Source organism: Cetorhinus maximus, chromosome 5, assembly GCF_964194155.1.
Source record: "Cetorhinus maximus chromosome 5, sCetMax3.hap1.1, whole genome shotgun sequence".
Lineage (NCBI taxonomy): Eukaryota > Metazoa > Chordata > Chondrichthyes > Lamniformes > Cetorhinidae > Cetorhinus > Cetorhinus maximus.
This window is the reverse complement of record NC_135883.1, coordinates 79,345,780-79,368,090: the sequence shown is the minus strand read 5'-3', so window position 1 is coordinate 79,368,090 and position 22,311 is coordinate 79,345,780. Positions and strand designations below refer to the sequence as shown.

At 45.7% G+C, this 22,311-nt stretch overlaps 1 protein-coding gene across 1 annotated transcript in view; it reads left to right on the top strand.

The window, feature by feature from the left end:
• The window catches only part of LOC144681114 (venom phosphodiesterase), a 163,680-nt gene extending 148,461 nt beyond the window's left edge, over positions 1-15,219 (top strand). The window contains exons 23-24 of the mRNA XM_078542845.1: positions 7,200-7,356; positions 12,765-15,219. Of these exons, the coding sequence (XP_078398971.1) occupies positions 7,200-7,356; positions 12,765-12,935 (328 nt within the window). The 3' untranslated portion in view covers positions 12,936-15,219. The remainder of the gene's footprint in view (positions 1-7,199; positions 7,357-12,764) is intronic.
• The last annotated feature ends 7,092 nt before the right edge of the window (positions 15,220-22,311 follow it).

The following is a 22,311-nucleotide window of genomic DNA, read 5'->3' as shown; positions in this document are numbered from 1 at the left end:
AAAATTCAGTTATGGGATGTGGGCATCACTAGCTAGGCCAGCATTTATTGCTCATCCGTAATTGCCCTAGAGAAGGTGGTGGTGAGTTGCCTTCTTGAACCACTGCAGTCCATGTGGTGTAGGTACACCCACAGTGCTGTCAGAGAGGGAGTTCCAAGATTTTGACCCAGCAACAGGAACGGCGATATACATAAGTCAGGATGGTCAGTGGCTTGGAGGGGAACTTCCAGGTGGTGGTGTTCCCATGTGTCTATTTTATCTCTACCTTTTAGCCTATTTCAATCCCTTCCCCCCACCACACCCCCACTAGGGCTATCTTTACCCTGCTCGTCCTGCTTTCTACCCTTAACGTCACCTATTATCACATTCCTTAGATAATATCACCACCTTCAACACCTCTTTGGCCTTTTGTCTATGACATCTTTTGGTTATCTCCACCTATCACTGGCCCTGTATCCAGCTCTACCTCTCCCATCCCCCCCCCCCCCCCCCCCACCCACCCCCCACCCCCAAAACCAGCTTATATTTCACCTCTTTTCTATTTTTCCTTAGTTCTGTTGAAGAGCCATACGGACTCGAAACGTTAACTGTGTTCCTTTCCGCAGATGCTGTCAGACCTGTGGAGTTTTTTCCAGGTATTTTTATTTTTGTTTTGGATTTCCAGCATCCACAGTTTTTTGCTTTTGTCTGTTGCCCTTGTCCTTCTAGATGCTAAGATGCTAGATATGACTCCAAGCAGCGAAGAATTTTCCCCATGATCCCCACTGACCCCAGTTTTGCCAGGACTCCTTGATGCCACACTTGGTCAAATGCTGCCTTGATGTAAGGGCAGTCACTCTCACCTCACCTGCAGTGGTTCAAGAAGGTGGCTCGCAACCACCTTCCAAAGGACAATTATGCATAGGCAATAAATGCTGGCCTAGCCAACGACATCCATGTCCCGTGAAAGAATAAAAAATAACATTATATCCCATTTATTTAACATAAAGCAGGAATAATTTTAAAAGTTATTTTAAGTCTTTTACTTTGCATGTGTAAATAGAATTCAGTCTGGGATAGCTATTAGTCACTTCAGTGACCACAAGGTTCATATAGTGGAACGTGGAATGTATGACAGCCATGGATCACCTCACCTCTGAGTCAGAAGTTGTGGGTTTCAGAGACTTGAGTACAAACATCTAGGCTAAAATTCCAGTGCTAAGGAATTGGTGTCTTTTGGACAACACGTTCAACGGAAGCTCCGTCTGCTCTCTCGGGTGGAGTTAAAAGATTCCCTGGTACTGTTGATAAGAAGAACAGGGGTGTTATCCTCTGTGTCCCGGCCAACGTTTATCACATAAGCATCATCACTAAAACAGATCAGGTCATTATCATATTGCTGTTTGTGAGACCTCTCAAATTTGTTGCTGTTCCATTTACTACAACAGTGACTTCAAAAGTACTTCATTGGCTGTAAAGTGCTTTGGACATTGTGAAAAGTGTTAGATAAATGCAAGTCTTTAATTTTTTCTGTTTATAAGATTTTACAGTGAATTTCTGTGTGTTTACCAACAATTTTACTGTCTTTTGGCATTGTACAGTTGTCCAAGCAATTAATGATTACCTAATTCTACTTTTGATCAATCTTTATTTTTTAAATAAAATTTTATTTATTTAATAGGGAACCATAAACTGCTCTAATAAATAGCTAACTAAAGAAACCATGCTGAGAATTCAATATCAGAAAATATGGTTCAGATAGTAAATGCGCTCCTCTTATACCCTTTTCTAATCAACCTATCAAACAGTATCAAAAGAGAAATAGCAAAGATAGGGGAAAAATAAAAATAAACTCAAATGAAGAAATGGCTACTTACCTTCATCTTAGCACCTAGCAACATGGATATCTGTTTTGTTCTCTGGCCCAAGTAAAGAAGGTTAATCCTTGCGAATCACACTAAATGATGATCAAAAAAAGACCAGCTGGTCCATTGAGACTGTCCCATAAGGTCATCGAGCCACTAAGCATCATGTTCACCAATGTCCCCATTCACCAGAAGCTATATCATATCCAAAAAAGCAAAAATAGATCAAAATCCAAAAAAAACCCTGGGGATTTCTCTCTGACCCACAAAAGTGATTATAACGAGGACCAGGAGACCAAAGTGACCATAAAACAAATCGCCCAATGTCACATCTACCATTTTACACTGATTCCACTCACAATCACAGAATCACAGAATCTTAATGGCACAGAAGGAGGCCATTCAGCCCATCGTGTCTGTATTGGCTCTCCAAATGAGCATTATGACTGAGTGCCAATGCCCTGCTTTTTCTTTGGAACCCTGAAAAACATTTCTATTCAGATAATCATCTAATGCCCTCTTGAATGCCTCGATTGAGCCTGCCCCCACCAGACTTCCGGGCAGTGCATTTCAGACCCAAACCACTCATTGTGTGAAAAGGTTTTTCCTCACGTCACATTTGCTTCTTCTGCAAATCACTTTAAATCTGTGCCCTCTCGTTCTTGATCCTTTCATGAGCGGGCACAGCTTCTCCCTATCTACTCTGTCCAGCTCCCTCATGATTTTGAACATCTCTATCAAATCTCCTCTTCGCCTTCTTCTCTCCAAGGAGAACAGTCCCAACCTCTCCAATTTATTCTCATAACAGAAGTTTCTCATCCCTGGAACCATTCTTGTAAACCTCTTCTGCACTCTCTCCAATGTGTTCACATCCTTCCTATAATGTGGCGCCCAGAACTGTGCATAACATTCCAGCTGAGGTCTAATGAGTGTCTTATATAAATTCAGCATAGCCTCCCTGCTTTTGTACTCGATGCCCCTATTAATAAAGCCCAGGATACTATATGCTTTATTTACTATTCTCTCCACCTGTCTTGCCACCTTCAATGATCTATGCACATTTACACCAGGTCTTTCTGCTCCTGCACCTCCTTCAAAATTTTACCCCTTGTTTTATATTGTCTGTCCATGTTCTTCCTACCAAAATGCATTACCTACACTTATCCACATTGAACTTCATCTTCCGCCTATCTGTCCACTCCACCAACTTGTCTATGTCCTTTTGAAGTTTTACACTGTCCTCCTCACAGTTTACAACAATATCAAGCTTTGTATCATCCGCAAACTTTGAAATTATTCCCTGCACACTAAGATCTAGATCATTAATATATATCAGGAAAAACAAGGCTCCCAATACCAACTCATGGGGAACTCCACTAAAATCCTTCCTCCAGCCCAAAAAATATCCATTGACCATTACTCTATGCTTTATATTTTTCAGCCAATTTTGGATCCACATTGCTCCTGTCCCTTTTATTCCATGAGCAATAACTTTTCTCACAAGTCTGTTGTGTGGCACTCTATCAAATGCCTTTTGAAAGTCCATGTACACCACATCAACAGCATTACCCTCATCGACCTCTTCAAAAAACTTCAGCAAGTTAGTTAAACATGATTTCCTCTTTAGAAATTCATGCTGGCTCTTCCTTATCAACCCACATTTTTCCACATGACTACTAATTCTATCCTGAATAATTGTTTCTAGAATCTTGCCCACCACTGAAGTTAAACTGACTGGTCTGTAATTGCTGGGCTTATCCTTCCAACCTTTTTTGAACAAGGGCATAATGTTTGCAATTCTCCGGTCGTCCGGCACCTCTCGTGAATCTAGGGAAGACTGAAGGATTCTGACCAGTGCCCGTGCAATTTCTATTCTCGCTTCCTTCAACATCCTTAGATGCATCCTGTAAGGTCCTGGTGCCATGTCAACTTTAAGTACCAACAGTCTATTCAACACTTCCTCCTTATCAATTTTGAACCCTTCTAGTGACAGAGTTTCCTTGTCTGTCACCATGGCCTGGGTAGCATCTACCTCCTTGATAAAGACAGATGCAAAGTATTCATTTAGTACCTCAGCTATGGCCCCTTCATCCATGTGTAAATTCCCTTTTAGGTTCCTAATTGGCCCTATTCCCCCTTTTACCACCTTTTTACTATTTATATGCCTATAGAAGACTTTCTGAATTCCCCTTTATGTTGGCTGCCAGTCCTTCCTCATAATCCCTCTTCGCTTCTCTAATATGCTTTTTCACCTCCCCTATGAACCTTCTGTTACCACCTGACACCTGTCACAGGTACACTTTTTTTTCTTTATCTTAATTTCTAGCTCCTTTTTCACCCAGGGTGGTCTCGATTTCTTTGCCCTACCTTACCCTTTCAACGGAATATACCTTGACTGAGCCCGAACCAATTCTTTTTTGAAGGTAGCCCATTGTGCAGGTCCAGTTTTTCCCGCCAATTTTTCATTCCAGTCTATCTGGTCCAGTTCCGTTCTTGCCCCATTGAAGTCGGTTCTTGTCCAGTTAATTATTCTTACTCTGGATTGCCTATCGTCCTTTACTATCATCATCCTAAGATGTACAATACAATGATCACTATCTCCTAAATGTTCCCCCACTGACACTTGAGCTATTTGGGCCACCTCATTTCCAAGAACCAGGTCCAACAGTGCATCCTTTCTTATTGGATTGGACACATACTGCTGTAGAAAATTTTCCTGAACACAAACTTTTGGCACTCCCCGTCCTTTACACTACCACTGTCCCAGTCTACATTCGGGTAATTAAAGTCCCCGATTATAACTACTCTATAATGCTTGCATCTCTGCAATTTCCCTGCAGATTTGTTCTTCTACGTCCTTCTCACTAGTTGGCTACGCCGAGCAATATAATTGCACCTTTTTTGCTCCTTAGCTGTAGCCAAATTGATTCTGTCCTTGAACCCTCTGGGACATCCTCTTTCTCCAGCGCTGTAATGCTCTTCTTAACCAATACCGTCACCCCTCCTCCTTTCCTTCCTTTCTTATCTTTTTTGAACACCTTGTACCCAGGAATATTTAACACCCAGTTCTGCCCTTCCTTAAGCCAGGTCTCTGTTATCGCCACAACATCGTATTTCCACATGGCAATCTATGCCTGTAACTCCCCTATCTTATTTACTATACTCCCTGGATTCACATCCATGCATAGTAACCCTGATTTAGATTTTGTTACTTTCTCTCTCACCCCGACTTCACCTATTAACTTACTATTCTCTATGCAAGTGCTATCTGTCCCTCCCAGTATTTTGTGCACCCTGGTATTCCTCTCTAATATTATCTCTTGGTTCCCACACCACAGCCGAGTTAGTTTAAAAGCCTCCCAACAGCACTAGCAAAACGCCACATAAGGAACTCAGTCCCAGCTCTGTTCAGGTTCAACCCATCCAGCTTGTACAGCTGCCATCTCTCCCTGAGCCAGTCCCAGGGACCCAGAAATCTAAAGCCCTCCCTCCTGCACCATCTTTCAAACCACACATTCATATGCCTTACCCTCTTATTATGTACTCACTGGCACATGGCACTGGGAGTAATCCGGTGATTACTACATTAGAGGTCCTGCTTGCTAATTTTCTACCTAGCTCCCTAAATTCTGATTGCAGGACCACATCCCCCATCCTAAATAAGTCACTGATACTAATGTGGACCACGACCTCTGGCTGTTCACCCTCCCCCAGAAGAATGTCCTGCAGCCACTCTGACATCCTTGACCCTGGCATCAGGGAAGCATCCTGGTGTCACATCTAACGCCACAGAAACGCTTGTCTGCTCCCCTAACCAATGAATCCCCTATCACTATTGCTCTTTCTTTCTTCTTCCTCCCCACCTGTACAATCAAGCCGCTCGTGGTGCCACAAACTTGGCTCTGACTGCGCTCCTCTGAAGAACCAGCGTCCTCACCAGCTTCCAAAATGGAAAACCGATTTGTGAGTGGGAGCCCAGGGAACTCCTGTACTATCTGCCTACTTCTCTTGGACTGCCTGGTGGTCACCCATTCCTTCTCTGTCTCCAGACCTTTAGCTGCGGTGTGACCACCTCTCTGAATGTGCTATCCATGTAGCTCTTAGCCTCGTGGATGTACCACAGTGACTTCAGCCGCCACTCGAGCTCTGAAACCCGGAGCTCAAGTTTACAGGAAGCGCATTCCACTTTACTGAGCTGCCCTGCCACGTTTTAACTCTACTTCCCATATGTTAACTTTATTCTACGTTGGATTATTTATATTACTTTATTATATTGGCCCTAAATTTTCCTTATTTCTGGTGCTTCTCAGTTAAATCCAAGTATAGCTACTTGTTTAAAAATATTACATTTTTCTAGTTTACTCACCAGGTCCTACTTACCAAGGCCACCGCTCTTCTTTCTGAGGAAAAGGAAAGGAGTACCTCCTCCCTCCTCACCGAACTCCCTCAGCCACCTCTGCTCTCAAACTCTGGCCACTTCTCGCGCTGTTTTTATAGCTCCTCTCCTCTCGATGCTGCTGACTGCCTGTCCCAGAGTCCTCCTCTCGTACTCTCCTCTCCAGGGCCTTATCCAGCACCTTTTTGAGTGCTAGCAGCAAATCCACACTTCTTGCTTGATCTGGTAACAACTTCAAAGTTCATTGAGCCCTTATCCCTTCATTATTTTAAAATAGCTTTGCAATCTTTTGGAGCTTGAAAGATTACTTTGGTGGGGGGGGGGCAACTTAACTTGTTGAAATATGGGATGGAGCTAATTTGAGGAACCTTCTCTCATGTACAGCCTTCACACAGATGATTTCTGTTTTCACCCAGTTATGGAATATTATTGGCCATTAGCATAATTAAAATAAGGTTTCCTCCATAAAGGTCCTGCAATAAAAATCAGTTTTAAACCAGCAATCATAGATAAGTAATTATGCGTTGCCAAGAACAGTGCATCATTTCATTTCATGACTTCAAGTCTCTGACAGGAGCAAAAACAAATTCCTTAGATTTTGTCACCATGATCGAAAACACTGTCTCATTTCAAATCAGAAGAAACTTATATGAGCCTGAAAATCCACAGTGCATCCTAACATAAATGTCGCTGTTAATGGCATCTAACCTAGCTGCTGAAGTATACAGGGTCAGGGAACATCCCTTGCATTCCTGTGTGAGACTTGCTCACTGGTGGTCTGATGGACTGTTTACAAATGCTATCAGTTAAGCCAAACTCGCAAGATTATAGTTACAAAATACTGAACTATTACTTATTTTTGAGAAAAGCTACCATTCTATTCCTTAGTAACCTTTCTTTGTATTCCTAATGATGAATGTTGAAATTTTTTTGAGTTCCTTTTCATGTTATTTCTCGAGGTATGTCAAGGACACAGCGATTCCCATCCCAACTCACTACTATATAGTCCTTACCAGCTGTAAGAACATCGCACAGACTCCTCAGGCTTGTGGAGGCTCACTGCATGCAAGGTCCTTCATTTTACCACACAGACAAGATAACAGTGAAAGCTGCCCAGTAAGTAAAACAAGAGCACAAATTTTGACTTTGTCTCTAATGTATGAAATCTATCATTAAATTTATTGATTTATCTCTAAAATGCTTTCATTGTTGGATGTATCGCCAAATGAGGAAAAAATTTTCCATGCAGTGAGTGACTAGGGTTTGGAATGCAATCAGGGTGCCCAACTCTGTGGAAAAAAAGAGGCACTTTGATGGGGGTGGCTGGAGAGACCATTGACTGTGTTGGACGACAGGGTGGGTGCTGGTGATACTGGGGATACTGCTGACCGGGGTGGGTGGTGCTGGCAAAATTGGAGATGAAGGAGGGTACTTCGGGGGAACAATATGCACAACATTGACAGGCTTGGGGAGGCCCAAAAGAGTTGCCCAAGAACAAAACTATATCCTTGCAACATTGCACATGTAAAATACCTTACTTACCATCTGCCTCCTCAAACCTGTTGACGTGGTGCATGCTATTCCCTCAAAGCTCCACGCTGCTCCCATACACCACAAACACATGCACATCTCTGCCCAATTCTCCTTCCCCGACAGAGATACTTGCAAGCCCCTCTCTTCAACCCCTCTTGCACGGCCCCATTGGGCTTGTTCGAACCCCACAACTTGCCAGATGCCCCTGGAGCTTCTGGACCTGCCCCTCTTGGGCCTGCTGGACCCCTCCCACAGGCCACCAGACACCCCCCTCGGGCCTGTTAGACCCCTCCTCCCTTCGGGCCTGCCAGAACCCCTCCCCCTAGCCTGCTGAACCACTTCGCTGCCTCAGTCCCGCATGACCCTCTCCCCACCGTGGCCTGCTGGACAAGCCTCACTGGGCTTCCTGAACGCTCCCCCATGATTTGCCAGACCTCTGCTGGATCCCAGCCTGAGACTTGAGCCCGCTGGATGCCACATTCCACTTCCCCTGCAGGGGGGACACCAGATGCTTCACCACCCACATTCCCCACCTCCGCATCAACTCAGGCCTGCTGGAGAACCCTGGACAATCCACACCCAACCACCTACCTGCCAAGACAAACAACTTTTTTGAGTGCTGGCTAGCCCTCCTGCTCCCCTTGGTTGAGTGCGCTGAATGGGCTGCATGTGAACAGCAACACAATGTGCATCTGTAGCTACCAAAGGTGCTCAGGCAGTGGCAAGTGGAAACGCCAGGAGCTTTCCCTGTTGCTTCCCAGGGAAATCCGGGACAAATGGCATTCCGGGGAGCCATCCTACGGGAGACAGGACAGCAATGAAAATTACTGGATGATCCTATAAAATACGGGACGGTTGGTGACCCTGAATCCACTGCCTGCGAGTGTGCTGCAGACAGGATCAGTTGAGGCTTTCAAAAGGGAATTGGATCATTATCTGAAAAATAAACATTTGCAGGACTACAGGGAGTGGCACTAGATGAATTGCTCCCTCAGAGATCTAGCAAGAACATGACGGGCTGAATGGCCTCCATTCTATGATCCTGTGTGTAAATTTATGTTATTATAATGGACTAAAACACCAGAAGCTGCAGGTTTCTATATAACCTCCAAATAAACTTTCAGAAAGTAATAAAGGAATGGGTAATGACAAGAGCATGGGGTTTCAATGGTTTTATTTACATAGGCTTTAATTTTAAGCTGTTTTCTATGAGTAATGTAACTTTGACTGACCTCTCTGCCACTGGCAGATGAATGCGACTTTAGCGTCAGGAATTTGATCCATTCACATGGCTGTTGAAAATCATCACGCTGTACTAGTTCTAATTTTCCTAGTTTGATAAATAATCTGAGACCTATAATTATTGTTGTAAATTTTGCAGAAAGTAGAAAGATTTCTGTTCACCAATAATTAGCAGTGCTTCCCACTTAATCCAAATTTACAAAAAGCTCTCAGTTTTATAAAAGCATAAAGACTTTGATACATTTCCAACTTGATTGCTTTCAGACTAGATACCCCCAAATTATTCTTGATCCTGATTTTGGGCCTTCAGAAGACTATTCTAAGGATTCCTGATGTAGCCTGGGAACACCCCAAAGATGTACCCCCAACTTCCCCAAAATTGCTGCAAGGATGCGCAAGGGTGAGGGGTTTGGGGTGGGGCAGTATCTGCAGGCGGGAAAAGCAGCCCTCACTCGATTGTTATCTGTAGTTTAAATAAGTTGGAAACATAACTGAGAAACATTCTATCCCAAATTCCAATCCACTGGTTAATTTTTATCTAAAAATATTGCACTTCGGTATAATCTATATTATTCCATTGTCTTTCTAAACAATCAAACGTGTTTTTTGAAACACATTTTCATGAAAAGAGAGTCCCTTTAACATTTTAATGCAGAAGGATTTTTTGATTTAAAAAAAAATGGAAGTTTGTTGTCAAGAATCTTGCAAATACAACTGGTGAACCAGTATTCATTCAGAAGATTGCAGAAATATCAGAGAATCAGTGAATGATACATGTCAAGGAACTATCCTATTTTTCCTGATATTACTGTAGGATATTTTAGAGCAGGCTTATATATATATATATGTGTGTGTGTGTGGTGTGTGCGGTGTGTGTGGTTTTGTGTGGGGGGCTAATTTAATTAAATTAGAGATGATTAGAGGGCAAGGTTTAAATTATCAGGAAGTGAGGTGTAAAACAGGCGTTTGAAATGAAGTTGAGTAAAGCTAGTGTGAAGTCTCAGCAGAGACAGTGTGAATGAAATTTGCATTTTTAGATAAGTGGAGAAGTGTTTGATTTTCAAAGGGACATGGGAAATGTTTACAACTGGCAAGATAAATAAGGCAAGGTTATTACATTGATTTTTCCCAAAAGTGCTGGCCATAATGATAACATGGAAGATTGTTATATTCTGGGAAAAGTAACTTCTAAAGTCAAGCTGAAACAATGAGATTTACAGATCTAAAAGGGAGAAATATATTTAAAGAAGGATGGAAGGCTGTGTGTGGTGTGGCCATGCGAGATCTTGAAAGGTGACTGTGTGAAACAGTGTGGAGAAAAATCTTCTATCCACCCTGCAGAGGTTTCCTGTTCCAGTAACCAAAGTTGTGTTAAAAGCCTTTGGAAGCCCATTGTCCAGTGGGCGCTTGTAGTAAAATTGTTGGGTGACTTTATAAATTGGAATCTATTTGGACTGTTGCCTTAAAGGGTACGTGTAGTTGGGAGTCTGGTTAAGTAGAAATTTTGGGAACTGTTATAACTGTGTACCTGTAATCTTGTGTGTGTTTAATGTTGTTCTTCTTTTGTTAATAAATGTTTTAATTTATCTTTAAAATCTCTAAAGGCGTTAGTGGATTCATTCCTTCTGACTTCAGTGTACAAGCCTTCTCGTAAAAAATACAAATTGCAAAATCATTGTGATAGTGCGGCCTTGTGGATTTGGTCAGCCTGGCAAATAACACCTGCCATATCATAACGTATAGCACATTTGGCCCATTGGGCCTGTGCCTGAGAGACTTATCCGATTAGTCAGACTCCCCTGCATTTTCTCCACCGCCCTACGAATTTTTCTCTTTCACCTATTTATCCAATCGCCTTTAAAAAGTTATTATTTAATCTCCAGCCACCACAGTGGTTAACCATTAATTTAATGAAAATTCTTTTCATAGTCAAATACATAGTAATCTGGAATTTCCACAGACGTTGTGTGGCAGGAAATTGGCAGACTGCATGGAGAAATTTTGTAACCGTTCCACTTTGCAACACTTTTCTTAAAATGCAAACTTTTTGTTCTTTCCCTTTGAAAATCTTATTGTTGTTCATTTAGCAAGTTACATTTATATAGCACCCATAACGTAGTAAAACATCCCAAAGTGCTTCACAGCTAGGAATGATATAAAAGCAAAAATTGACTCTAAGCTACATAAGGTTCAGCAGAAAGCCAAAAGCTTGGTTAAAGAAGTAGGAGTGTCTTAAATGGGGAAAGAGAGGTAGAGAGGTTTAGGGAGACAATTCCAGAGCTTTGTATCCTGGCAGCTGAAGACAAGGCCAATGGTGGAGCAATTAAAATCAGGGGTGCTCAATCAGCCAGAATTGAAAGAGCACAGATATTTTGGAGGGTTCTAGGCTGGAGGAGAATACAGAGTTAGATTGGGGGCGAGAGTATGAAAGGATGAGAAATTTAAAATTGAGGCATTCATTAACCAGAAGCCAATATAGACTAAAGAGCATGGGGTGATGGGTTAATGGGTAAACAAGACTCAAATCAAGTTAGGACATGGGTAGTAGAGTTTTGGATGACCTCATATGGGTAGAAAGTGGAAGGCCTTCTAGGAGTGTGTAAAAATAGTCAAGTCAAGAGTTAACAAAGTCATGGATGAGGGGTTTAGGAGCAGATGAGCTGAGGCAGGGGAGTGAAGGACAATGTGACAGAGATAGAAACAGGTGGTGTTAGTGATGGCACACATGTGTGTTTGGAAGCTCATCTTAGGGTCAAATATGACACCAATATTATGCAGAATCTGGTTAAGCCTCAGACAGTTGCCAAGGAGAGGGAGTGAATTTGGTGGATGTAGAATGGAATTTGAGCTGGGGACTGAAGACAATAGTTTTGATCTTACCAATATTTAGTTCGAGGAAATTTCTGCTCATCCACTGCTGTATATACAACAACGAGTCTGACAATTTAGGTACAGTGGGTGGAATTTAATACCCCACTCAGGGGATGAGCTTACAGATGATGGGAATGCGGGGATTACGTGTGTGTGTGTGTCACCATGCAGGAGGGAGAACCGCCTTTCTGCCTCCCTTGGATTAAGTCTGGGGCAGGAAGGCCTGCTGGTGTCCTTCCCAGCCAGAGGCCAATCGAGGTCCTTAAGTGACCACTTAAAGACCTCATTCCACTGCTGCTGGTTAAATACCAATGGCAGACAGAGGACTCACCATCTGAAGTGGCCACCCATTGCTTGCAGTCCTCTGGTTGGCAGGGGGCCTGCAAGAAGACACGCCCCCACTGCCCTTGCTATTGACCCCCTCTGCCCCCACCCCCAACTGGCACTTCCTTCTTGGGAACACCATCCCGTCCCACTTACCCTGACTCCAGAGGAACCATTGCCAATTCTCTGGGTCGGCCGCAGTGCAATACCAGCAGTGACCACTACTTCAGGCACTGCTAGTCAATTATGTGATGGAAACAATGTTGGAGCCTCCACCGTCACTATCCCCATAGCTCCAGACTACAACATATACCTAAAAGTGCATCCTGCAACAGCAACTCGAACTTCCTGAGTCGACTGTAACACACCACCACCACTCGTTAAAGACAAGTATGTATTAAAACAATGTGAACTATTTGAACTGTAAAAGGAAGTCTCTTAATTTTATCTAACAACGTAGAAGGTTTACGGTAAGAATATTCATAACCTTAAACAGGAAAAAGGCAAAGCATATAAATATGCTCAGTAAACAATGACTCCCTGTTCTTTGACAGGATGGCAAAGAGGAATCCCAATGGGTTGAAGAGCGAATCTGGGCTCACACAGCACGAGTGAGGGATGTGGAGCTCATCACAGGACTTGATTTTTATCAGAACAGAAAGCAGCCGCTCACTGAGATTTTACAGCTGAAAACATTTCTACCTGAATTTGTACCTAAAGTTTAATTATTAATCTTAACAAATATTTTGTTCATTTGGAACCTTTAATGTATGCTTGTTTCTTTTGCTAATCTTGAAAACTGATTTTGAGTAATGCGACATATTTATAGTGATGAATTGATCTCTTTTTCTCTGTGGATTTAAAATCCCAGCATGGAGCAAATTCTGCGAAAAATAATATTCTGTTTTTTGTAAGGTATTCTTACTTTGTCCCTCACCTGTTAGGGAACTACCTGAGTCATGTCATCACAGGCCACTCCTAGATCTTTGCCAATGTCACTCAATAACCGACTGTTCGGGATGTGTTTGTCAGCTCATGGTGACTACCCTTAGATTTAGTCTCCTTTTCTTCCTAACAGTGTTTCTCTAAGATAGCTGATAGGTGAATCACTCTTGGGAGACAGCCAAAGATGTGATCCAGTGTCCCAGACCCTCTGATTTTACACATTATATAGTACAGCGTGTTGTGTGGGTTTGCCAATTCATAAGATCATTATTTCTGGGTGTTGGTTTCAAAGTTTATGGGGTTTAATTGGAGCCTGTTGCACTAACTTTTCATGCTCAGTGCCTGAATAACACCTGAACTAAATGTGACGCCACATGGTTCAGACAACATATAGGTCCCCCAGACATCAGCCTTAAACATTTTTTGAGTCCTTCTGAATGAAGAAATTACTGGAGGCTTCCAATGGAAAAATAAGTTTCTGAATCTTAATTTATCTTACTGTGGAGGCAGGAGAAACAGGAGTGCTACAGGCTCTAAAATACTACCCTGGGCCTGGGCCTCTGCTAGCCCACATTCGCCTTGCTGCCTCCCATTTCCTCCACCCAGGACCTATTTGAGGACCGCCAATAATGTTGCTGCATGCCCAAATTCCATGAGCTGCACTGAAATCCCAAGGAAGTTCAACATCATCTTGGCCAAAGCAGTCCACTTGATCATCACTTTACCTACAAGCTTAAATATATATCCACTTCCTCCACTGACGGACAGTGGCTGCAGTGTACACTATCTAAAGGAATGCACTGCAACAACTCTCCAAAGCTTTTTTGGCAATATCTCTCAAATCCATGGTCTCCACCACCTAAAAAGATAAGGGCTTCAAGGGCATGGGATCATCACCTCAAAGTCACATACCATCCTTAGTTGGACATATATTGCTGTTCTTTCACTGTCGCCAAGGCAAACTTCTACTCAATTTACCTAACAGCATTGCGGGAGCACCTTAACCACACAACCTGCAGCGGTTCAAGACTGCCACATGGCAGCACATGTACACATTCTTAAGGCAATGCTACTTGTGCACCACCCATTTGTCCCCATGCAGCTTAGGGTATTGCTACATACATAATAACATAATGACTCCTAACAAAATAATATTAACATAGGAACACAGAGAAAGCTCACAATATGAACACTACTGCGACTTGGGAGACTGCCAATGTGCTGAATTGATCACAGAAGTCTACAATAGAACAACACACAATTCTCTCCACATTTCACAATAAAGAAAGGAAAATCAGATTTACAATAAAGGGCTCTTTTTGTACTGAGGTATTGGGAGACATTCAAGGCCTGGTGGTGAAAAGGGAAGAGCCATGAGACCGATCCTGGCACAAGTCAGGACTGCAATGGAATATTCTCCACTTGCCTGATGGATGCAACTTCAACAAAACTCAAGAAGCTCAAAAGAAGGAAACAGTCCATTTGGTTGGCACACCATTCACCAACTCGAATATCCACACCCTTCACCAGTGATGTGTTTGTGGTTGTAGTGTATACTATTTAGATGGTGCGCTGTGGCATTTTCAAGGCATTTTTGGAAGCATATTCCGAACTCGCTACCATCACCACTTAGAAGGGAATACTGTCATCATCAAGTTCCATTCCAAGTTGCACACACCATCCTGACTTGTTTCTTCATTGTCACTGGGTCAAGACCCTGGTACTCCCAGCATTATGGGACTATTTTCAGCAGTTCAAGAAGGCAGCTCATCGCCACCTTCTCAAGCACAACCAGGCATTGGCAATAAATGCTGGCCTAGCCAGAGACATACATATCTGAAGAATGAATTTTAAAAAAAAAGGAAACAGGGTGTGACAAATTGTACCCTGATAGATAGAAACCACTTCAGCATCAGCCTGAATTCAGCTTTATGACTTATGAGTTCCTAAGACAATTATTGTTGTTTGATTGCTGCTTGCTATCCTCCATGAATGTGTTTAAAAAATAAAATTTTGTAAATTGTACTGGAAAATAAATACCATCAATAAATAATGCATACCATACTTGTAACACCTGTTTTCACCTCTATTGTTAGTTGAAGACTGAAGTTTTAGGATTTCATTGAGAAACTGGATTGTGCAGTGAGTTAGTGTTATGATGCAGCAGATGATGTGTGCCAGGCAGATTAAATCCATGAGGCAAACTTGATCATGCGGTCACAACGATTTTGCAATTTGTATTTTATTTTGACATGCGTACCCTGAATTCAGTAGTAATAAGTCCACCAAGGCTCTAGAGATTTTTTATAAAACTAAATTAAACATTTATTAACAAAAGAAAAGATTTCAAGCATCTACTTAGGTCTACAAATTGCTACTATAATAACTCCTAAAACCACGAGATAATCTGGCTTCCAGTTACACCCCCGTTAAGGCAACGGTAAAAAATAAATTTAAACAGATCCAGGCAAGTCAAACACAATACCCTGGACAGTAGAATTCAAAGCGGCTTTTCCCAGCTTTGGTTTCTGTAGACAACAGCTTAATGCACAACTACTGGAGGATATTTGCACTTCTGGTAGATCTTACAATGCCTTTCTCTCTGACATATAGCCTCTTCTCCTTTATACATTTCTCCCTTTTAATGCAAATTCCATTGTTCCGATATGTCTCTGGAACTTTACCTTTCTCATAATATAAATCTTTTCATGGTGCTAATACTATTAGTAACCTTTGGGAAAAATAAACACACTGCTTAGTCTAGCTTCTCTGGCTAGGTGTAACATACTACCATCTCTTTGAAATTTCAAACTACTCTGATTTATTTAAAAATGCAAATTCCCTTCACCTCTAAAACTTCAGCCATGTTTACATATTTAGCATTACAAACCTAGCTTCTTTTGATGAATCAAAGCCTCCAACCAGCTGTCTCTAATTCAATTAAATCACACACACACACACACACAAAGAAACTATCCAAATCCCAGTTTTAACCTAATTTTACAATAAATCACAATAACATTATGAGAATTATTATACTTTCATGACAGATAGGCATTGGTAATTCATGTCAAGGACCAAATTCAAAGATAGCACAGACAGATGGAAGGAAAGTTGTTTTATATCCTGCCTGTATAGGTCCCATCTGAAATAAAAATTGGTAGCTTCAATCAGTGTGTGGGTACGAGCCAATAGTACAAAACTTCCCCTAATCGGGCACTCAGCAGTAATTTTATTCACATTTAAACTCTGATTTTAATACTGGCTGAGTGGTTAGCAAAGTGACCTTAAAACTGACCTGCTACCCTTGGAAACAGGTCCATCACCTGAGCCCTTCTCTGAGCAGCCTTCTCACCTGCTGTCTTTTAGCAGGTCCACCTGCTGATTTTCCTGCTTCACAAGGGCCTGAAATTTCCAAATGGCGCAGGGGGGCAGAGTGGAAGCGGGCGCGGGCAAGCACAGACCCAATTGCCGCCCGCGATTGGGTCCAAGCCGCCATTTTACGCTGGCCCGCCCAGGGTATTTCTCGATTCCCGAGGATAGTGAAAGTGTGGGGGTGGCAGTGGGCGTGCACAGACCACTGGGTCCAATGGCAACCTGGCAGTTTGTTTAAATGAAGGCCTGGCAGCCTTTTCTAGGCTGCTCACAATGGCAAGTGCAAGGCCATACCAGAGGGCTTCTGGTGAGCAGGCCAGTCTGGGGGTTAGGCCAGCGGGACAGGCCAGGCCGGAGGGTAGGGCAGCGGGACAGGACAGGCCAGGCCGGAGGGTAGGGCGGGGGGCCAGTGTGCCCATCGTTTTTCCAATAAATGCCTTGTTGCCCTCCTCGAGGAGGTGGCAGCACGGCGGGAGCTGCTGGTCCCCCAGGATGGGAGGAGGAGGCCCCCCCAAATGATGAGGCGTGCCTGGGAGGAGGTGGCGGAGGTGGTGAGCTCCCGCGACGTGGTGCAGCACACCCAGATCCAGTGCCACAAGCACTTCAATGGCTTGTTGTGCTCTGGCAGGGTGAGTACCATGTTGGCATTGGGCCTTTAACCCAGCAGGTCGGCTTACCACCATGCTGCGCCACCCCCCCCTCCCCCCGCCCATCCCCCTCAAGTCTGAGTGTAGTGACTGCATTGAATCATTGACGGCATGTGTCCTTTGCTGGGTGGGGCAAACAGATATTGCCCATGCTAAGGTCAGCCTGAGATGGTGGTGAAGAGATGAGTTTTGCCCCCACAGCAAGTGGTACACTGAGACCCACATGACTGGTTTGGGGGCAACCTGGAGGAGCTGCACCTGAGTGCAATGCTGGAGCTCCAGGACACGTCCTAGTCAGGGTGATGACATACTGGGAGGGGAGCTTCAAGGTGGTGTGGCAACGAACCATCTGCTGCCCTCTGCGCTCCACATGCTTGCGCCTCCTTGCCATGGAAGGATATACCGTGTGGTGCCTAATGTGATGTAGGCAGCATGTGGCCAAGGGGGAGTGGGGGGTGGGGAACAGGCTAGCATCTTTGCGTGAGTGTTCGGCAGCAGCAGGGTGAGGAGGCACTGGAGCCCTGATATGTCCCACTCTGGTTGGGGTGGGCCGTGCGCAAACAGAGTCCATGTGCAATTTGCACTAATCAATGCTCTTCTCTCATTTTCAGGAGAAGAATGCTCATGATGCTGCAGAGTGTACGAGGACTGGCGGCAGCCAGGCGCAGATCGCCATTGTAAGCCGTTTCAAGCAGGAGGCCCTGGATCTGGAGAGGCGCCATACACCCAGGTCCACCAATGTTGGTGAGGCTGGGGTGCCACGGCCAGGTATTTATGCCCAACATTGAGGCCAGCATTGCCCTCCCAGCAGCCATAGCACTGCTGAACATTAAATGATTTAATTTTGCAACATGGCTTGACCATTGGTTATGGAAGGATGAGCGCATAATGATTCGGGGGACAGGGATGAACTTTGTCATTGTCTCCACGCTAAGTGATCCACTGTTCTTGTTCTTCCTTTCAGCATCAGCGGAGCAGGGCCGGGAGGAGGAGCAGCAGATGCCCCCTCTCACGCCTGAGGGGCCTGAAGTCTCACCGGCGTCACACCATCTCTGCCAGGTAGGGGCACCAACGCATATATTAGCACCTCGGTGGGAATTCGAACAACGGCTAGTGTCCTGGGGCACAGCAGTGAGGGCACTTCACAATCGCTGGAGGAGCTGGCAGAGACAGAGTGCCCATGGCGCCAGCAGTCGGAGGACTGCAGGGGACCAGGCACATGTTCAGTTGGTGCCTGATGATGTGCCTCTGGAGTCGTCCGCGATGCAGCAGGCGCAGGAAATGGAGCCGGGTGTGCAGGAGCATCTGGGGTAGATACATGAGGCTATGCTTGGCTTGGTCTCCATGGTGGAGGAGTCTGCGTAGACGATCGCCGAAGCAATGAGCCACATGTCCGAGCTCCATGCGTCTTCCATGGAGGGAGCGGCGATTCTCATGGAGAAGCTCCTCCAGGAGACCCGTCAGGGCTTCCTGGGGATGCTTTCGGACCAGCAAACCCTCACATCGGCATTGACCTCAACTGGTCAATGCCTGTATGGATATAGTGTGGGCATCAAGTTTCCCAGCTCGGTGCCCATCCATCCACGGTGAGCAGGGAGGTCCTCACCTTGGCACAGCAGCTGCCTGTCGTCTCTGCGGGCACCTCTCGGGGCACTCCGGATGAGGGCAGCAGCTCCTCTGCCCCTCTCCCAGTGACCATATCATCCAGTGATGCTGCAACGACTGGGGAGATGCCAGCTGTGGAACTGGCACCTCCCTCCCAGGTGGGGCCAGCACAGGCTCCACAGGCCAGCGGACGACCACCAAGGTCATCAAGGCCAACAGGTCAGCAGAGTCAGCAGGCTGGCTCAGATGCCACTCCCAGTGATGGGGCAGCACCAAGACGTAGCACCCATAAACGAAAGCATAAGGTACCTAAGGCATACCACGGGTTTTTCACTGGTGATTTTGCGCTGGCCCGAGATGAGGCCCTTATGATTTTATTTGATTTGTAACACTATTGTCTTTTTTTCGTAATAAGCTGCTTTGTTTCACACATTAAATTCAGATATGTTACCATGGCAGAGGGTGCCTCTTTTCTTCTGCATGTGTATGGTTTCCAAAACTAATGAGTGCTTTGTTAGACATTCAGCTTTATTAACTTAGTTACTGTTGCTGACCTGGCAGATTTTGTACTTTGATGTCGAGTGTCGAGCCGACAGCCCAGGCTTGTCCTGGTGAACCATCTGTGGTGTGCTAGCTGAAGGTTTGTTGGATTAAAGCCTCCTGGGTGTCCCTGCCTCCCCAGAGTATGCCTGGGTCAGCGTCTACCCCCTCAGCATTTCCCTGTGCATGCTCATCCTCGGACTCACTGCTAGATTCATCATGTGCAGCCACAGCCACTGCGTCGACGTCTTCATCGTTCACTGCATCTCCCCTTTCCAGCACATGATTGTGGAGAGTGCAGCATGCAACCACTATCAGTGAGACACGATCTGGGGGATACTGGAGTGTGCACCCCACACTAAGGCATCAGAAGCGCAACTTGAGAAGACCGATGATTCTCTCCACTACAGTCGTTGTGGAGGCGTGGCTCCTATTGTACCGCTGCTCAGCTTCTGTTCTTGGATGGCAGAGAGGTGTCATGAGCCACTTTCTGAGGGGATAGCCCTTGTCACCCAGCAGCCATCCATCCAGCCGGGCTGGAGCACTGAAGAGACCCGGCAACTGGGAGTGTCTGAAGATGTGGGCGTCGTGGGAGCTGCCTGGGTACCTTGCACAGACTTGTAGAATCAGCATCCTGTGATCACACACTATCTACACATTCATGGAGTGGAAGCCCTTCCTGTTGACGAAGGCACCGGGCTCACCTGCTGGCGCCTTGATGGCCACATGTGTGCAGTCTATTGCACCCTGGACGCGGGGGAAGCCAGCAATGGCCGCGAAGCCTCTGGCTCACTGTGTCTGGCTTGCCTGGTCCCAGTGGAAGTGGATGAAGGTCAATGCCCACCTGAACAGAGTGTCTGTAACCTGCTTGACACAAGTGTGGACAACTGATTGGAAGACACCACAAAGATCACCCACTGACCCCTGAAAGGAGCCAGACGCATAGAAGTTGAGGGCAGCTGTGACCTTCAGAGCCACTGGCATGGGGTGTCCACCCACACAGTTCACGGAGATCTCAGGCCCAATCATCTGACAGATATAAGTGACTGTCTCCCTTGAGAGATGGAACCTCCTTTGGCACTGCACCTCAGACATATTGAGGTAGCTGCTTCGCCGCCTGTAAACCCTGACAGCAGGATAGTGGCGTCTTCTGTAGCCCCTTCCACCTTGGACTTCCTGTTGACCCTGCGCCCCTTGTGCCTGCACCCAAAGGTGGCTCACCTGGAGGCTGAAAGTGCACTCCTGGCCTCCTCCCCCTTCTAAACCTCCCTTCCTCCTCAAAGGAGCTGCCTCCAGTGGACAGTTCAGCTCCCATACCCAGGCTATGGGAAGGCTTCCTGAAACCTGCAGGCCCGGAAAAGATTCCTCACTGCAGAGTACTGACCTGAAGGTTAAGAGTCCAGAAAAAGCAGCTGTGATGTGTTCTGAAGTACCGCAGATCACACAGGCAAGTTTGAAAAACTTTCAAAAATAAATACTTGACTGTGCACATACACGACCCCAGTGAGCCCACTTATCCCACCCGTGGATGAGGTCAATATAAATGTCTCCTACCCGCCTGCCCTTTGCGCCCATGCGCCAACCCAAAGATTGCACAGGCGCAGAAAAATCAGCATCGATTGAACACTTAAGGGCCATAAGTGGCCTGTTAATTAATGGCGGGCGCGTGTTGGACATCATAGCACGAACGCTCAGCGAAATATCGTTATTTTACGCGCAGACGTGCGGGGCCCGCCCCCACACGACAATAGGAAAATTCTGGCCAAGGTTGCTGTTGTTCTTCTTCCTCCAACTGTTCATCCATTCAGTCAAGTGAAGCAAAAACAGCAGCCATGATAAACAGTGAGTGCTCAGTGAGGGTAGAAAAGGGGAAACAAACAAAAGGGACGCACAGGTCTGGTTTCACTACTCACAATAACACACAAATCCGAGTGACCTAGATAGCTGCAGCTGAATGCTCCTTTAAATTCAGCTTCCAGGCATATTAATCAGCTTATGAAGTTAATGTGGCCGTTTTTTTTCCAGCAGGTTTGCCACTGAGCAGGACGTGTATTGTGCCCTCCCAATGCCACCACCCCCCCCCAATTAAAATCACTTTGCTGTTCAAATGTGTAACTGGACTGGTATTTGAATCTTTTCATGAGGCTCTCATGTTTCTGTTGATGTGTACATTCGTGATCCAAGTCGGCTCCAGAGTTAAAACTGCAATCGTTGGCTTGCTGGTGGCAACGGGACATTAAGTTAATTTTCATAACTTTAACTGCATTGAAAGACTCCTCACAGGCCCCAGCAAAGTCTAGATCCAGCGGATTCAAGGAGGCCACGCCCCCTTTTTTACAGCACTTGCTGCTGTTAAAGCAGCTAAATTTAAAGGGCGAGGGATATTGACAGGCCAGGGGAAGGTAAGTGTCTCAGGTAAGTGGATAGGATTTGGTGGGTTGGGGCGGTCCAGGGGTGGTCCAGGGGAGTGGGTCAGAGGTCCAGGGTGTGTGAGGGTGGGTCGGAGGTCCAAGGTGTGTGAGGGTGGGTCAGAGGTCCAGGGTGTGTGAGGGTGGGTCAGAGGTCCAGGGGTGTGTGAGGGTGGGTCGGAGGTCCAGGGTGTGTGAGGGTGGGTCAGTGGTCCAGGGTGTGTGAGGGTGGGACAGAGGTCCAGGGGTGTGCGAGGGTGGGTCGGAGGTCCAGGGTGTGTGAGGGTGGGTCGGAAGTCCAGGGGTGTGTGAGGGTGGGTCGGAGGTCCAGGGGTGTGTGAGGGTGGGTCGGAGGTCCAGGGATGTGTGAGGGTGGGTCAGAGGTCCGGGGGTGTGTGGGGTTGGGTCAAAGGTCCAGGGGGGTGGGGGGGCGGGGGCGCTCAGTTGGAGCTCTGGGGTGTGGGGGAGTCAGTCAGAGGTACGGTGGTGGGGAGGGCTGGGGTCGGATGTCTGTGGGGGTGTGATCCAAGGTATGTGGGGTGGGAAGGGGTGGGGTGGGGTGGGGTGGGGGGGGGGGCTGG